Source organism: Phoxinus phoxinus (assembly GCF_949152265.1).
Source record: "Phoxinus phoxinus genome assembly, chromosome: 15".
NCBI lineage: Eukaryota > Metazoa > Chordata > Actinopteri > Cypriniformes > Leuciscidae > Phoxinus > Phoxinus phoxinus.
The window spans coordinates 27,071,332-27,090,705 of NC_136890.1; the positions used below are offsets into that span (position 1 = coordinate 27,071,332).

The window sequence follows — 19,374 nt, forward strand, 5'->3', positions numbered from 1 at the left end:
AGGCAATCCGTCAGAAAAGGCAAAAACAAATTACTTGCATTTTAGATGGTAGAAGAGAAGATGGCGAGAGCTAATGTGAATGAGAAAACACATCCATCTACAGAATCTCGACAAACACACACACACAGGTAATGGCGCTGTCATACCTAAAAGCCTTTGTGCTTATGGAGAGTCTCACCTCCCCACTGCGCTGTCATTTTAACCAGAGCCGCGAACCATTAGTCCCTTATGCTTGGTTCACCTCACTGCCACAAACACATCCTAATTGCCCTTAGGCTGATGTGAATTGTTTGCATTTCCCTTCTTAAACATGGTCTTATTGACATGGTCCATTCCTGTGCACAAGTTAACTGGCCTCAGTGATTCTCTGTGAGGTCTGTCTCTCAGCACTAGCGGTGGTATGGTTCACTTCGAGGGCAGATCCTTCACTGGGCAGCATTATAGAAATTTCTAATTCTGTTCACCCTATACATTTTGAGAAATAGTCATTACTTTTCAATACTGGATGTGTCCTCACTCGTCACTTTAAATGCAGCTGTTTTAAGGACTAAACACTGTTAACGCTGCATTTTCTTACTCTTTAAAAGATTCACTTTTGTCAAAAGTTGGCACAAATCTTAGCCTGACCATTCAGCCCCAATGTTTGTCCTATATCTATTTTGTTAAAACTGTTCTTTTTATTTAAATTATTCACTTAATAATTTAACAAATTAATGAATTAAAGTTTTTATTATTATTATTATTATTACTACTACAATAATTATTATTAATAATATGAAATGTAGGTTATGTTTTTACTGTATAGTAATCCGTAACACTAATCATATTAGTAACAATAGTATTTTGTTAGAGTCTAATCAGTTTGGGTTATGAAAAAATGTAAACTTAAATTTATAATTTCACTTTAATTAAAACTACAACATGTGTTGCTTTAGTTTTAACCATCAACGTAATAATGAGGAGCCATACTTCTGAAAACATATATATATATAACATATATAATGTTTTTCATGTTGGTTTTAAACATTTACAAATAAAGAGGTACATTAGGGTCTAAACATTAACATAACAAGAAAACATTAACATCTTAATCTTGCATCTTTATGTGCAGCATCTTCCAGGTGGATGCTGCACATTGGTGGTGGTTGAGGAGATTCCCCCCTTCTATGTAAAGCGCTTTGGGTGTCCAGAAAAGCGCTATATAAATGTAATTAATTATTATTATTATTATTATCTTATAACATAAATGTTAGCAACTCATTTAACAACTTACATATTTTTTTGCATCTTGCATCTTTGTTGAAGTTCTGCCTAAAAGCAATGTCTTATTTCCCCCACATTTATTTTGTCACTTGATAGTGTCGTCATTTCCTCGCAGTTGCACGGCCGCTTGGGCTGTTGTTGTCATAGCAACCAAGTTTAAAAAACATGGGCGGACTGACACCACCCAAGAAGCCTTCAGCCTCACAAATGCGACAAAAAGCGCTAAAATGCACGGTCGAATTGGAAATCCAAGCTGTGAGTATATTAGCACGCGTCTCATTCTCAATAAAAACTAAAAATATTCCAATTTGCATGTGTTATGATAGGAGTTTTCGTGTTAGCATACTGTTAGCAACAAGTTGCTATCACGGAGGACCGAGTCAGTCCATCAGACATCAATCAAAAAGTTGCAACTTGCAGAAACATGTTAATAAACACTCCTGCATTCACTCCAGCCTCCGAAGTGTTTATTAAAAACAGTGCACAAGCAAAGATCCTTGATTTTCAGCCAAGCTGTTAGCATATATTAGAGCTTTTGCTTTTGTTTTGCATAACGTTATAGTGCATCATTATTTTGAGATAAATTATTTTCTGCAGGATTGTTTTATACTGTAATCAAAACGATCACACGACAGACATTCATACTAAATATTTTAAAATGTAGTTGTTGTTGTTTTTTATTAATGTTGGTTTCATACATTAACAGTAACATTACATACATTTTTTAAAGTGTCACTTAAAGGTAGAGATGGGGCGGTTCGGCTGATACCGGAGCTCAGATGCTCCGACGCAGTTTTCTAAGATGTTCGCCGGAGTCAAATGTGACGTCACGATATGGGCGTGGTCGCGAACTGGTTGGCAGAAAGAACCAAAACATGTCGCAGACCCGCAGCAGTCTACCTGCGTTTTGTCAGCATATGCTAATTATTTGTCCGAAGAACCAAAAAAGAGATATAAGGTTAAGCTTTTATATAACCAGGGTTCATGTTCTCTGCCTGATCAATATCACCTGAGTGAGAATTGGAGCAAAAGCCCGGACACATGGCCAGATTTGACATTCGGCGACATCTATCTGAATCTCATCGACACGCCATCTATGTTTACCAGAGAGTCGATGAAGGCGTACAAATCTTTAGATGCCTATAAATTAAGTAATAATTACGAATATTACTTGTTGTAACTAAGGATAACTGGTAAATATGTTACAACTAGAGTAAAAATACAGGTGTAATTTATCCATGGGCTATATTCAAAATGATCTTACCTCTGATATATAACATTGGTTAACATATACGTAAAATGTATGAATGAAAATACAATAATTTGCCATTAATTTATAAGGGTATGTCAGTGTTATTATACTTCCATTGCTCAGTCACAGCATGCACAAAAAGTTATGTAAACAAACACTTTGACACGTCTTCCGCGGTATTTTGTACAGTTATTCATTCATTAATTAACCCATCAATGCGATAGAACCTACTAGTAACATTGATTTACAAAATTAGTTTTAATTTTTAACGCAAAATGTAGGTAGCAGACGCGATCGTGGTCCGCTGGCTCCCATTGTTTTCCGCTGGGTATAGACGCCTAATTGCAGAAATTCAAAGCTTTCTTTCTTGATTCAGGCTGTTTAGGTACACGATAGAAGCTCTTGGGGTCATTACTCTTATCGAACCTGTTAACACAGCCGATCACAAAGCACGATACAACCATTTTTCTTCTGTGTTTGCGCTGCGCTTTAAGCGGTCATTACTTTTCTTCTGCCAACCAGAGCGCGTCGTGACGTCACGGCGAACATCCCTACCGATGCTTGTATCGAAATGACAATACCACGTGATTGATGACGTTTAAAGCTTCGAACGTCATGAAGTATCGGAAGGTCGGGACAGCTGGTGCATAAAAGGGAAATTATTATTGAAGAGGCATTATTTAAACTATTTAACACTACACTTCCCTATAACATCATTTTTATATTTTTTTAAATAACACAAAATATTTTTTCAATTATAATTATTATAATTATGATCACATATTTATATGTGAATCCGTTCAATGTGTGAATCCGTTGACCAGGCTACATATGACACTATTTGTGGTCTCATTGGCACAAATTAATTTAGATGAGAACAAAACATCAAAATATTGTCAAGTAATGTGTCAAGTTATTACCACAGGCTTTATTTTACACATAAATCGAAAACCCCCATTATAAAACCTCATAGGAAAACCTCGAAGGAACCAGCTGCGAATTACTCTTCCGGGTTTTGGCATCATACCTGCACCACTCTATATTGCATTGCTTATTATAAATTATTTATCCGTGTACATCATTATTTAAAAAAAAAATCATGTGCCTGCGTAATCTTTTAATCAAAAATGTTAACCTCCCTTTCCCCTCGAAACGACAACTAAATGGGACTAAATATCCTCCACAACTGACTGCAAATTGCCATTCAATCTGCCTCCATTTAGTTAGTAAAGCCCAACTTCCTACGATGCAATCAATTCCCAAAAGACGAAATCAAGTCCCGTCCTACATATTTTCTCGTTCCAGAAGCTGTTTCACTCTGATATACATCACAATAGAGATGATGATCGAACTTCTGTTTCATGCGGACTTTAATCTCTTTGTGGACAAAGTAAAATGCTTAAATGTGCACAAAACTTTTGTTGCGAAACCTGCTAATGACAAAATGTATGCCTCACATTCCATGAAAGAATGTAAAATTAGGTATAAAATGTATTTCCTCCTATAGATGACTTGTCCAGGGGTGGTGTTACCATCCCAAGAGGACATGTATGTTAGTGTTCGGATAATGGGCCAGTACCAGAAGTCCAAGTGTGTTCCTCCGGTTTTCCCTCTGCTGCTGCATGAAAAAATGGTGTTCGTGAAGGTGAGACTTTATCAAAACGACTTTAATTAATTTTAGCCTTTGACATATGCTATCTTTCTGTCGTCTTTGTTTTCTTTCCTCTCCCATTCTCTTCAACAGACCTTTATGGGAATGGTTGACCCGGGTGCTGTAGCCGAGCATCTGGAGAGTAAGAATCCTTCGGGCTGTTTTCAGTTTGTCCTGTGTTCTTTCATAAGCCTCGGATCAATACACTTATATACCTTTCCATCATGTTTGTTTCCTCCACTGCAGATGATACAACATCTTTAGAGCTCATTCAGCTGGTTCCTCCAGGTAAGATCCCACATCCATTCCAGCTGTTACACTAACAGATATTTGAGTCTGTAGATTGAGTTCTCCACCATAGTGCTGTAAACTAAAAAACATTGCATTTGAGCTCAGCTTTGATTGAAGGCTCCAGCTTTTGCAGTCGATGCAACGGCTGAATTCTCAAACCTGCTAGTACAATTTCAAAAATTAAACAACATCAGCAAGGGAATACATACATTATTGGACCGAGCGCTCCCATTACTGTATGCATAAATCATGCCGCTTTCGATGGAGGTCTCTTGGGCTGAGATTTTTATTTTGCACACAATCTGACACGTTATTGCTTTAAAACGCAAAGAAACAGCTTTATTACCCTGAAACAACTTGATTACCCAGAGCTGTCAAGAAAAAGGACAGAATTCACCATTCCGTCATGTATTTTTTATTTGATCGTGCAGAGGGTGAGATCCTGGCCACGTTTGAAGACGACACCCGGGAGTTTCTGTATCCAGGCCCTCGTTTGAGTCCCAGAAGCCCCGGCCCAGAGAGAGAGATTCTGATGAAGAGATCCATCTCCTTCCCCGTGCGTGTGTCTTCCTTTCAGCGTTTTTGTCATATCTCTGATGCATCTTAAAAGCCGGTCCCATTTTCATGCTATTTGCTTGAAGACGTAGATTGTTTTGGTAAATTGATCTGCCAAGAGTGTTATTATCTGCATTTGCCCTCTGTCTTTTCATCATCCGAAAAGTTTTGTGATGCTTTTTTTTTCTTTTCCTGCTCTCTGTCTCTCCTGTCTCGTTCCCCCAGGGAATCTCTCCCAAAGTGGAGTTCTCAACGACGTCTATTATTGAGGAGTGTGATGTGAAACATGGTCAGCCTGCCATGTCTGTAAGTCTCTGGGCTTTTGTTATTGCCATTATATTGCAGCTGGTATTAGCTCCGTTCCAAAAGCTAGCGTACTGCCTCGCCTGCCTACATAGGCAGCTGCCTTTTAAGGCAGATAGCATGATGCTGCCACTCGTTATGTTTTGGAACAGAGCAATTATCTGCGATGCTAAATGAAAAGAAACGCTGAGGTTTAAACGAAAAGGATCAAATGACTTTCGTGTAACGAGGCTTTTCTTAGATGTATGTGGGAGTGTGATGGGTCTCCCTGTCAATCAAACTGCCTGCTGCCATCTGTGCCACTTGTTCTGTTTGCTGCTGTCCTTCTAGTGGCCTCACACCCCCTTTCAGGATGTTCTTTTTACAATGCAGGTAATTACAGAGAATTGGCTCGTTTCTACCCGGATCGGCGCTGATCAGTTGGACTTGACCGGTCCAATTTGTTTCTTCCATTACATGCTCGCATACCCCTCGTTCCATTTAGAATCGCTGATTGAGTCTGCATCCTTCATGTCAAGTTTCTCAGACCCTCGTTAGACCGCTTCTGCTGTTGACCGTCTCGTCGGGCCCGTTTCATGTGCGATTCAGTCGTCCCTTTGTGGATGTCTCTAGTTCGGACTTGACACGGCATTCTGTAAAGCGGGCTTTCTCGGCGCGATTTGCATGCATTTGAACGCCGCTTGTTTCTTGTTTAATAAGCTACTTGTGGTGCTGGCTTTGTTGTTTCAAGGACATCCGGCTTTATCTCCCATTACCAACACCAGCCGAGCCACTAATCACATCAGACAAGCGCGACTCCTGCTTTAAAACGGCCTCTTTGTCCCTCCGTCCAAAGAAAAGGGAAGAAGAGAGAGAGGGGGAGAAGAATAAAAGGAGAAAAAGCCACTTAGTTTAATTTCATTAAATCTCGACTCTTCAAACAGCAATCGCCATCAGGATTTACTTTTTTCTTTCTCTGTTTTTTAAAAATGACTTAATATGCCAGGATGTTCCAATTAGCATTTAAATTATCGTTGTTTTTTTACATCCATGTAATGCCATTATCATATTAGGTTGAGGCCGGCCATCAAATGCAATTAACATTTTTAAAAACGTATTTACCCAGGCAGCGCCTGCAGGAACAGAGTTATTGGGGCTCAGAATTATGTTAGCTGAGATTAGAGTTATTGAAGTCATTTGCCTGCAAAGGTAAGATTGGAACACTGAGGAAAGGTTTACATCAGGTTACATGTGTACATAACAAGGAAATTAGTGGATTAGCACCGTACGAACAGAAAGACGTTCGCAATATCCCTACAATAAAGCGTGACCTTATACTCGCTTCCTCTGGGATCTTCTTTTCTTTCTTTTCTTTTAAAGGTGAAGAGTGTAATTTCTGTACCACTAGTGGCACCAGACAGAAAAATTATGATTGTTTCCAAAAATATGGGGGCTATTAAGGGATTTGAACAGACACCGAACCCTAAGTATTAATTCTGGCTGTTAACTGTGCTATGGACGTGAATGATATCTCAGTGGTGTACTCTTTCTTTTAATAATCAAATCAATGTTTTATTCCTGGCAGATGATAAAATGGGCAATCAAAAACATTTAGGGAAACACAATAATATATAAACAGGTGTGGGTAGTCCTAGCAACTGCCTAGCCACCACCAAAAAACACCATAGCAACTGCATAGCAAATCAATATGCTAATAAACATAGATCATCTTAGTAACCACATAGCAACCTATTATTGCATCTTCTACAAGTGAAGAAGCAAAATGTAGTTATTTTTCTGTTTGTTTTCTCTTTGAGCTTTTGCATGTTTTAAAAGTCATAATTTTATTTTAATTTACGTTTTAGTATTTTTATGTGCTTTTGACATCTTTATTAGATTTATTTCTTTAATATTTCTATTTAGCTTTAAAGTCACGAAAAAATCGTGATATAAAAAATATGGAATATTGCTGTATTTATTATAAGCGGTTTGTCCACTCCGTGCAACATTTTTTTTAATTATTATTCATAATCTTTTAGCAAAATAACTTCCCCTCCCTCTTGCACTGGCATCTCTTATCTTCTCTGATGACGTGTTTACTAGTGTGAGGGCGGGACAACCTGTCACTCACATGACAACATCCAATCATTTCCTAATGGACAAAATCAAGTCCCGCCTTAAATTTTTAGTCAATATACTTCACAATAGGGAAGAAAAGACATTTGCAACTACAGTTTCATGTCAACTTTAATTGTAATTTTATTACTTTAACATAAGCTCATTTCTAAATTTAAGTTTTTTAGCTTTAGTTTGATTTTTTCATCTAACATCTATATTTGATTTGATTTCAGCTTTATTTCAATTGCCAAAAATGATTTTTAATAGTTTTAGTTGAAAGTTTAGCAAATTATTGCAACTATTAATACAAATTAAGTGAATATGTCTTTGTTCCTATCCAGTTATGCAATCGTTCTTCTACTAAGCCCTATCGTCTGAGAACTTGCCCTGCAAATGCAAAGAAGAAACCAGACGCCGCGCCATCCTGTGGATACGAAAAGCCAACGGTGGCGTCCCAAAGCCGTGCTCCTTCACCCTACACCCACCGCAAGATGTGTCAGCTGTCCGAGGAGGCCAGGCAACGACTCAGTCACATCAAACTGGGGCCCTACACATTTAAGAAAGAGACGGTCCCCCAGGCACCATTCGTGGTGGGTGAAATTGAATGTTAAAACGGAAGCAGTGTATTGAGTGTTCATGGGGATACAGAACATTAGCTCAGGTCAACTAACATGTATGCGGTTATATTTTTATTATATTTTTATACCTGTGAAACTTTTATTATTTACAATATTTCCTCTGTGAAGGCCTTGATTACAGGAGACAGACAGCCGTGTCAAAATCTCCACCCGTTTTCTTGACTGAAGTAAAAACATCAATTCTCCCGCTTGTTTCTTTTTCCGTGTTTTCAAAAAACAACAATACGTCCCGGGGTGCAAATATCAAAGCTGTCATTGTATAAAAGGCAGCTCTTGGATTTGTGTCTGATATCATCATGGCATTTTCTGTCACAGGCCTTTTAAAAATTGGGTAGCCTTTTCAAAGGAAATCCCCAGGCTACAATTAACCTAAGTAATTAAGAGTCAGGCCGTGATTAGCAAATTCTTCCCTCTTATTTCAGCAGATTAGCTCGCTCGGTTTATGTGTGTTTAAAGTCAGCACACTTGTTTTGCATGAAAATTTAATAGCTTGTTTCATTAACTCGCATGGTCACTTTACTATTTAGATGAAGTGCAAATGGACTAATTGAAGTCTGTGAGTTGAGTTTATACAGACACCTGAGTCTGAGTAACTTCCCTCTTAAGTTTCTCCTCACTTTCACCTTCCAAGAGAAGTGATTAACTGTGAAATGAAAGTCAAATTCATTTGAATAATCAATGCTCTGTGTGTCAATGGAGTGTTGATGCATGTCGCTTCACCTGCTAAATCAAAGATGAGTGATTATTTATCTTTTAATGGGCTACATAGCTGATTGAATCTTCTGTTTGCAGGTGCCCCGAAGCCCAAACGCGTCGCTGATGTCCACGACATGTGGTCTTACATCTCAGTCTGCTACTAAAATAAGCCCGCTACAACTACGAACACAGAGCTACACAGCAAACCTCACAGGTCACTATGATACTGTTGATACTCACCCTCGTGTCGCGCCAAACTTGAATGACTTTCTTCTGTGGAACACAAAATATATTTTGAAAATTTTGTTATTTTGGACCCTTTACTGACTTTCATTGTGTATAGCAGAGTTCTCAAACCGGTTCCACGGAGGGCCTAGTGTATGGAGGTTTTTGGTCTTTCCCTTCAATTAGTGCCCAATTAAGACCTAGACTACCAGGTGAGGGGAGATCTTAACCAATTAGTGACCTACTCAATCAGTTTGGTTCAAGGTAAAAGAGAAAACCTGCATACACTAGGCCCTCCGTGGAACCGGTTTGAGACAACTGGTGTATAGGGATATAAAAATAAAAAGTTATTTGGGTCAGAAAGATTTTTTTAAATACATTTTAGCAAGGCATAAAAACCGTGCATTCTGTGTCAACTCAACCAGAGGTCCCCGGCTAAAATGTTTGATTTTGATTTTGAAATGAAGAAGAAAGCCAAAATATTGAATGTCATGAATGTATATTTACTGAATAATCTTAGGAAACCTGTATTTTCCTACTAGGAAATCTGAGTTCCTACAAGGAAATCTGAGTTTCCAACTAGGAAATCTGAGTTTCCAACTGGGAAATCTGAGTTTCTTACTTGGAAATCTGAGTTTACAACTGGGAAATCTGAGTTTACAACTAGGAAATAGGATTTGAGAGGGAGTTCATGTCCAATTTCATGGAGCAAAGGCAATAAATTAGAATAATTTCCAACTAGAAGCCCAGTATTTTCCTACTAGGAAATATGCTCCATGAAATTGGACATGATCTCCCTCTCAAATCATATTTCCTACTAAGGAAGTCGGATTTCCCAGTTGGAAACTCAGATTTTCTATTAGGAAGATTTCCCAGTTGGAAACTCAGATTTCCTAGTTGGAAACTCAGATTTCCTAGTAGGAAACTCAGATTTCCGAGTTGGATATTCAGATTTCCTGGTAGGAAAATACGGGTTTCCTAGTAGAAAGTTATTAGAATTTTTTGCCTTTGCTCATGAAATTGGACATGAACTCCCTCTAAAATCATATTTCCTACTAAGGAACTCGGATTTCCCAGTTGGAAACTCAGATTTACCATGAGGAAATTCAGATTTCCCAGTTGTAAATTCAGGTTTCCTAGTAGGAACTCAGATTTCCTAGTAGGAACTCAGATTTCCTAGTAGGAACTCAGATTTCCTAGTAGGAAAATACGAGTTTCCTACTTGGAAATTATTCTAATTTATTGCCTTTGCTCCATGAAATTGGACATGATCTCCCTCTCAAATCATATTTCCTACTAAGGAACTCGGATTTCCCAGTTGGAAACTCAGATTTACCATGATGAAATTCAGTTATCCTAGTAGAAAAACTCAGTTAGCCTAGTAGGAAACTCAGATTTCCTAGTAGGAAACTCATATTTCCCAGTAGGAAACTCAGATTTCCTAGTAGGAAACTCAGTTATCCTAGTAGGATAACTTGTCAAAAATAGTTTCCTAGTTGGAAATTATTCTAATTTATTGCCTTTGCTTCGTGAAATTGGACATGAAGTCCCTCTCAAATCCGATTTCCCAGTTGTAAACTCAGATTTTCCAGTTGTAAACTCAGATTTCCCAGTTGGAAACTCAGATTTCCTAGTTGGAAACTCAGATTTCCTTGTAGGAACTCAGATTTCCTAGTAGGAAAATACTGGTTTTCTAGTTGGAAATTATTCTAATTATTCTAATTATTCCTTTGCTCCATGAAATTGGATATGAACTCTCTCTCAAATCATATTTGCTAGTAGGAAACTCAGATTCCCCAGTAGGAAACTCAGATTTCCCAGTTGGAAACTCAGATTTCCCAGTTGGAAACTCAGATTTCCTAGTAGGAAAATATGAGTTCCCTAGTTGGAAATTATTCTAATTTATTGTCTTTGCTCCATGAAATTGGACATGATCTCACTCACAAATCCTATTTCCTAGTAGGAAACTCAGATTTCCCTGTTGGAAACTCGGAATTTCCCAGTTGGAAACTCGGAATTTCCCAGTTGGAAACTCGGAATTTCCCAGTTGGAAACTCGGATTTCCCAGTTGGAAACTCGGATTTCCCAGTTGTGAATTCAGGTTACCTAGTATGAAACTCATACTAATTATGTAGAAAGTAGAGAAATAAAAAACCTCCCATTTCCCAGTTGGAAACTAGTAGGAAAATATAAGTTTCCTAGTTGGAAATTATTCTAATTTATTGCCTTTGCTTCATGAAATTGGACATGAAGTCCCTCTCAAATCCGATTTCCTAGTTGTAAACTCAGATTTCCCAGTTGGAAACTTAGATTTCCCAGTTGGAAACTTAGATTTCCCAGTTGGAAACTCAGAATTCCTAGTTGGAAACTCAGATTTCAGATTTTCCAGTTGGAAACTCTGATTTAACTCAGGAAAATAAGAGTTTTCTAATTGGAAATTATTCTAATTTATTGCCTTTGCTCCATGAAATTGGACATGATCTCGCTCTCAAATCATATTTCCTACTAAGGAAGTCGGATTTCCGACTTGGAAACTCGGAATTTCCGACTTGGAAACTCGGAATTTCCGACTTGGAAACTCGGAATTTCCGACTTGGAAACTCGGAATTTCCTAGTTGGAAACTCGGAATTTCCGACTTGGAAACTCGGAATTTCCGACTTGGAAACTCGGAATTTCCTAGTTGGAAACTCGGAATTTCCTAGTTGGAAACTCGGAATTTCCGACTTGGAAACTCGGAATTTCCTAGTTGGAAACTCGGAATTTCCGACTTGGAAACTCGGAATTTCCGACTTGGAAACTCGGAATTTCCGACTTGGAAACTCAGATTTCCTAGTAGGAAAATAAGAGTTTTCTAATTGGAAATTATTCTAATTTATTGCCTTTGCTTCATGAAATTGGACATGATCTCACTCTCAAATCATATTTCCTCCTACTAAGGAAGTCAGATTTCCCAGTTGGAAACCCAGATTTTCTATTAGGAAGATTTCCCAGTAGGAAACTCAGATTTCCTAGTAGGAAAATAAGAGTTTTCTAATTGGAAATTATTCTAATTTATTGCCTTTGCTTCATGAAATTGGACATGATCTCGCTCTCAAATCATATTTCCTACTAAGGAAGTCGGATTTCTGACTTAGAAACTCGGAATTTCCGACTTGGAAACTCGGAATTTCCGACTTGGAAACTCGGAATTTCCGACTTGGAAACTCGGAATTTCCTAGTAGGAAAATAAGAGTTTTCTAATTGGAAATTATTCTAATTTATTGCCTTTGCTTCATGAAATTGGACATGATCTCACTCTCAAATCATATTTCCTCCTACTAAGGAAGTCAGATTTCCCAGTTGGAAACCCAGATTTTCTATTAGGAAGATTTCCCAGTAGGAAACTCAGATTTCCTAGTAGGAAAATAAGAGTTTTCTAATTGGAAATTATTCTAATTTATTGCCTTTGCTTCATGAAATTGGACATGATCTCGCTCTCAAATCATATTTCCTACTAAGGAAGTCGGATTTCTGACTTAGAAACTCGGAATTTCCGACTTGGAAACTCGGAATTTCCGACTTGGAAACTCGGAATTTCCGACTTGGAAACTCGGAATTTCCGACTTGGAAACTCGGAATTTCCTAGTTGGAAACTCGGAATTTCCTAGTTGGAAACTCGGAATTTCCTAGTTGGAAACTCGGAATTTCCTAGTTGGAAACTCGGAATTTCCGACTTGGAAACTCGGAATTTCCTAGTTGGAAACTCGGAATTTCCGACTTGGAAACTCGGAATTTCCGACTTGGAAACTCGGAATTTCCGACTTGGAAACTCAGATTTCCTAGTAGGAAAATAAGAGTTTTCTAATTGGAAATTATTCTAATTTATTGCCTTTGCTTCATGAAATTGGACATGATCTCACTCTCAAATCATATTTCCTCCTACTAAGGAAGTCAGATTTCCCAGTTGGAAACCCAGATTTTCTATTAGGAAGATTTCCCAGTAGGAAACTCAGATTTCCTAGTAGGAAAATAAGAGTTTTCTAATTGGAAATTATTCTAATTTATTGCCTTTGCTTCATGAAATTGGACATGATCTCGCTCTCAAATCATATTTCCTACTAAGGAAGTCGGATTTCTGACTTAGAAACTCGGAATTTCCGACTTGGAAACTCGGAATTTCCGACTTGGAAACTCGGAATTTCCGACTTGGAAACTCGGAATTTCCTAGTAGGAAAATAAGAGTTTTCTAATTGGAAATTATTCTAATTTATTGCCTTTGCTTCATGAAATTGGACATGATCTCACTCTCAAATCATATTTCCTCCTACTAAGGAAGTCAGATTTCCCAGTTGGAAACCCAGATTTTCTATTAGGAAGATTTCCCAGTAGGAAACTCAGATTTCCTAGTAGGAAAATAAGAGTTTTCTAATTGGAAATTATTCTAATTTATTGCCTTTGCTTCATGAAATTGGACATGATCTCGCTCTCAAATCATATTTCCTACTAAGGAAGTCGGATTTCTGACTTAGAAACTCGGAATTTCCGACTTGGAAACTCGGAATTTCCGACTTGGAAACTCGGAATTTCCGACTTGGAAACTCGGAATTTCCGACTTGGAAACTCGGAATTTCCTAGTTGGAAACTCGGAATTTCCTAGTTGGAAACTCGGAATTTACCGACTTGGAAACTCGGAATTTCCGACTTGGAAACTCGGAATTTCCAACTTGGAAACTCGGAATTTCCAACTTGGAAACTCGGAATTTCCAACTTGGAAACTCGGAATTTCCAACTTGGAAACTCGGAATTTCCGACTTGGAAACTCGGAATTTCCGACTTGGAAACTCGGAATTTCCCAGTTGGAAACTCGGAATTTCCCAGTTGGAAACTCAGATTTCCTAGTAGGAAAATAAGAGTTTTCTAATTGGAAATTATTCTAATTTATTGCCTTTGCTTCATGAAATTGGACATGATCTCACTCTCAAATCATATTTCCTCCTACTAAGGAAGTCAGATTTCCCAGTTGGAAACCCAGATTTTCTATTAGGAAGATTTCCCAGTAGGAAACTCAGATTTCCCAGTAGGAAACTCAGATTTCCCAGTAGGAAACTCAGATTTCCTAGTAGGAAAATAAGAGTTTTCTAATTGGAAATTATTCTAATTTATTGCCTTTGCTTCATGAAATTGGACATGATCTCGCTCTCAAATCATATTTCCTACTAAGGAAGTCGGATTTCTGACTTAGAAACTCGGAATTTCCGACTTGGAAACTCGGAATTTCCGACTTGGAAACTCGGAATTTCCTAGTTGGAAACTCGGAATTTCCGACTTGGAAACTCGGAATTTCCGACTTGGAAACTCGGAATTTCCGACTTGGAAACTCGGAATTTCCCAGTTGAAACTCAGATTTCCCAGTCGGAAACTCAGATTTCCTAGTAGGAAAATAAGAGTTTTCTAATTGGAAATTATTCTAATTTATTTGCCTTTGCTTCATGAAATTGAAGCAAATTTCAATTTGCATGATCTCACTCTCAAATCATATTTCCTCCTACTAAGGAAGTCAGATTTCCCAGTTGGAAACCCAGATTTTCTATTAGGAAGATTTCCCAGTTGGAAACTCAGATTTTCTATTAGGAAGATTTCCCAGTTGGAAACTCAGATTTTCTATTAGGAAGATTTCCCAGTTGGAAACTCAGATTTCCTAGTAGGAAACTCAGATTTCCCAGTTGGAAACTCAGATTTCCTAGTAGGAAAATAAGAGGTTTCTAATTGGAAATTATTCTAATTTATTGCCTTTGCTTCATGAAATTGGACATGATCTCACTCTCAAATTATATTTCCTACTAAGGAAGTCAGATTTCCCAGTTGGAAACTCAGATTTTCTATTAGTAAGATTTCCCATTTGGAAACTCAGATTTTCTATTAGGAAGATTTCCCAGTTGGAAACTCAGATTTCCTAGTAGGAAACTCAGATTTCCCAGTTGGAAACTCAGATTTCCCAGTTGGAAACTCAGATTTCCTAGTAGGAAAGATTTCCCAGTTGGAAACTCAGATTTCCCAGTTGGAAACACAGATTTCCTAGTTGGAAACTCAGATTTCCCAGTTGGAAACTCAGATTTCCTAGAAGGAAAATACGAGTTTCCTAGTTGGAAATTATTCAAATTTATTGCCTTTGCTCCATGAAATTGGACATGATCTCCCTCTCAAATCCTATTTCTTAGTAGGAAACTCAGATTTCCCAGTTGTGAATTCAGGTTACCTAGAATGAAACTCATACTAATTATGTAGAAAGTAGAGAAGTAGAATTTCTACTTTCTACTAATTGGAAACTAGTAGGAAAATACGAGTTTCCTATTTGGAAATTATTCTAATTTATTGCTTAGCTTCATGAAATTAGACACGAACTCCCTCTCAAATCTTATTTCCTAGTAGGAAACTCAGATTTCCTAGTAGGAAAATAAGAGTTTCCTAGTTGGAAATTGTTTTCATTTATTGCCTTTGCTCCATGAAATTGGACATGAACTCCCTCTCAATTTCCTACTACGAAACTCAGATTTCCTACTAGGAAATCTGAACTAGTGAAATAGTGTTCTGAAATGTATTTGGTTGTGTTGTGAGTGAAGCACACCGTATTTTTGGAGCACACTTTGCCACCATACTTTGTCATTCTTACCCTCCTGTAATTTCGCACCAGATCTCAGGTGAAAATGTTGATCCCCTTCACAGAATAGTGGATTACTTAATAAATATTAATCTATGACATTTAATATTTTGGCTTTCATCACTATTTATGGAAAATCCCCCACATTGCCTTTAGTACCTTCTTTAAAATCTATATTTTATGACGATGACACACATTCTCAAACCTACAAATAGATAAACTATGAGCATTTGAGCCAAGGAAGTTTCTGAAATTTGTTTGATTTGACACGGTTTGAAAGACCCAATAGTGTGGTTTCTTTTCTGCTCTGCTGAAGAAAGAAAGTCATTGGTTGAAGCGACATATCAGTGACTAAATGATTTTCATTTTTGGGTGAGCTGTCCCTTTAAAACCTTCTTTTCATCAAGATGTGTTTTTATGTGTTGTGGAGGATGCATTTCACCATATTTTCCCACAAAACTTCTCTAGATCCCTCTCTCCTTGGAAGCTTTATATCAAAGCCCTCACAGGTGAGTTACAAAGTGATTGGCTTGATCAGTAAGGTACTCCTTGCCTATTCTGATCCCGTTTTCTCTTCTTCAAGCAGGCATCCAGAAGTTCCCCAAATAAATCCCCCAAAGAACATTCCACACCTGTGTCCAGCACCCTCAGAGTCCAGAGTCCAGTCTTGAGCCGCTCCTCCCTGAGAGAACGGTTTGTTTGACACAAGTTTTGCTGCAGAGCAATTTAACAGTTTTTGCTCTTGTCATCCTGTTCGATTCTGTCATTGGATTGATTTGTTTTTTCATTAAAGACCAACATACAGAAGCATTATACTTATTTATCCCTGCATGTGTTTATTATATGTCATGCTTGTGCCTTTCTTAAAATCCATATTTCATGACATGCATTCTCGAACCTGCAAACGTGCAACTAGCAAAACTAAAAGCGCTACCCCTTTGCCCATTTCCTATGAATTTCCAATTACATGATATTGACTAAATGTGCGGCTCATAAAAACAAAGCCCAGTAAACAGAGCGTCCATTCCACAAATCTATATTGTGATCACACACAACAGACAAGATGAATTTACTGCCTCACCTTCAAATGACAGAATCTGATGTTTGGTCATGTTTGTTCATTACTTATGAGAAGGGGGGGAGGGGAGGGGAAGCTGCTAAGAAAACAAGAGGAAATGCTATTGATTGTGTTTCAGTGAGATCTAATGTGTTTGACCCGACGCACAGTTTAATAAATTCTAAGAGACCCTTGTCATTGATCTGAACATCGGCTGTGAAACCGGCAAATGTTTGTTTGTTTGTTTGCAAGTCTCTCTACCGTCAGCGCCTTTTCCGCAGGGGCATGAGCAAACATTTAAAATCAATAGACAATCTAAGTCTTGAGAGTAAATAGTGGGAAATGTGTCTGGCCTTCTTTTATGGTAATTATAAAGACCATCTTACGGCCTGCCTGCGTTAAGGCCAGTGAAGACCTTTCATACAGATCTGCTGGTCTCTTTACCTCTATATTCCTTTTTAATATAGATTCTAATTAATTCTGTCCATCTTTTTAAACAAGCTAAGTGAGTTAGTATTATATTGCAAGTTTATTCACATGCAGGCTTTGATATTCTAAATCCAAGGACACAGCTCAAATGCCTGGGTAATTCCTCATCTGAGCTGCTCTTTCTCTCTTGTGGCATATTTAGATGCGTAAAATGAAAATATCAGCATTTGCTACAGGGCTGGAGATAAATGTCTCTGTATATGTATTTGTGATTTAACTTCATGATTTAACTGGTCTGAAATTTACAAGTCGTATTTCCCAAGATGACTGCGCTCCAATGTAAGGGCAACAGCACAGACTAGTGGTCAGAGCTGGTACCGTTAGTATTCATTTCAGTACAGATGCTGTTTTTTGTTTTGTTTTTTGTTACTTGGAAATATTTAATCTACATATTTATAAACAGTAGATGAAATATTCACAATATAATAATTTTATTTAAAAAAAAAAGACATTAAGGAATCAGTGTGGTATGCTCAGTTCATTTTACCCAGTATTTTATATTTATGATTAAAGCTATGATTAAATTTATGATATATATATATATATATCGTGTTTTCTTTAAAAAGTTTTTATACTTCTATAATTATTATATTATTATAATTATTATACAAATAATTACTTATAATTGGTGCCTCTAACCATTCATTTTTAATTGATTTTCTGGTGAAGTTTCAAAGCTTCATTGCTCATATTTGTGTAAAGACTTTGGTGCCTTTGAGATGTATTTTCAGCAATGCTGTTTTCCATTTTCTACAGGTTCCAGAGTTCATCCAGTTCCTCACAGTCAAAGGAGATCCACAAACGAGTGCAGAGGATCCTCAGCAGCTCTGGTCCCCGCTGCAAGCTTTCTTTTGTACGTCACCCCTGAGATCGCAACCACATGTAATGCTGTCATTCTATGCGCACGTTAACCCATGCAAAATGATTCTCCAAAACACTCATTACGGCACATGTCAGCGTTTCAAACGTCCTCCATTGATTCTGTCAGGCACTCTGTGTTCTTCACATCCATTGTGTCAGGATGTGCTGCCACTGTCTTCCAGGAAGTGTACGAGGTAATCACCTTACGTGCTCATTCTTTCTGTTCGCTCGAGTCGTGGGCCGCTTAAACGCATCACCGCCCACGCCGTGTTTTGCTGGAACACCCTGACGAGAAAGAAAAGCGAAAGAGTTCTAATTACTCTAAAGCTTCCCCAAATCCTCCCTTAGAGGAAAAAAGGAGCGCATGTTCACTGGGAGGGAGGTCTACAGGCTGACGGCTGTCTTTACAGGCTCATCTTTTACAGACAGGAGAGATGCCACAGTGGCACAGTCGGGTGCCAAGCTCCGCGTGGCTGAAGCCCAGCTCGAGAAAGGAAATGTGTAATCCACTTCAGAATTAAAAGGAGAGGAGGACTAGGATTTTTTAAAAGCATTTTAATCAAGTAGTTCAAAGGATCTGCTTTTATTAGTTTCACTCTTCGTTGCATTAGCAGATTTTGGAGTAATTTAATTAGTTTGGGATATTCTGCAACACTGCTTTGTGCTAACTTCATATTATGATTAAACATTTTTTGTGGTGTTTGTAGTGAATATTTTCCACAACTAAAGTGTGTGTGTGTTGTCAGGATGAAGAGAGTGAGGAGGAGGGAGTCAGACAGAGTTCATGTGTTTCCACCCACCATGATGTGATTGCCGGCTGGCTGCCGCAGGACAGGTAAACAGCACCTCATTTCAAACTTTTTAGGATTTTTGGTCTAAATTCTATTTAAAGAATCTTTCTTTAATGTGTAAACTGTAAAAAGTATATTACAATAATAATAAGTATAATACTAAGTTTTGTACTAAGATATTCCTACATGTTACAACTTGCAAATGACATAAAATGAAAGTGCCTTCAAGAGTTAAGTGATAAATATTTGAGTTTAGTCATTTCCAGTGGACCTTGAAAATTTGTTATAGAGTAGTTTGCAATATACAGTTATACATTTACATTTGACTTTCGATAAACATTGTGTTCTGTCCATACTGCAGGCTAATTCCTGGAGAACCATCTGTTCATTTAGACAACGGCACATTTTGGACTAACAGAGCGGCCGTGTACACTGGGAAGCCCCACAGAGCTGTGTTTGAGGACAGTTTGAGCAAAATCTACAAGAACCTCTACAGAAACGCTTCACAGCCAGGGCACAGTGGACAAAGCACCTGGACACAATGACCAAAGACATGTTCAACTAGTC

At 38.0% G+C, this 19,374-nt stretch overlaps 1 protein-coding gene across 2 annotated transcripts; it reads left to right on the forward strand.

Annotated features, from left to right (window-relative positions):
* Positions 1 to 1,382: 1,382 nt before the first annotated feature.
* spata6 (spermatogenesis associated 6) lies at positions 1,383 to 19,352 on the forward strand (the record flags this gene model as incomplete). 2 transcript variants are annotated; one of them, XM_079638779.1, is made up of 13 exons in its annotated part: positions 1,383 to 1,518; positions 4,023 to 4,160; positions 4,260 to 4,308; positions 4,413 to 4,454; positions 4,889 to 5,013; positions 5,238 to 5,318; positions 7,754 to 8,002; positions 8,843 to 8,960; positions 16,078 to 16,118; positions 16,196 to 16,302; positions 17,912 to 18,008; positions 18,763 to 18,851; positions 19,169 to 19,352. In XM_079638779.1, exons 1-13 carry the CDS (start codon positions 1,429 to 1,431, stop codon positions 19,350 to 19,352), a joined length of 1,410 nt encoding a protein of 469 aa, XP_079494905.1. In that variant the 5' UTR covers positions 1,383 to 1,428. The 2 variants fall into 2 exon arrangements, with proteins under 2 accessions (XP_079494905.1, XP_079494904.1); XM_079638778.1 differs by having other exon boundaries at positions 1,396 to 1,518; positions 16,193 to 16,302.
* Positions 19,353 to 19,374: the final 22 nt, after the last annotated feature.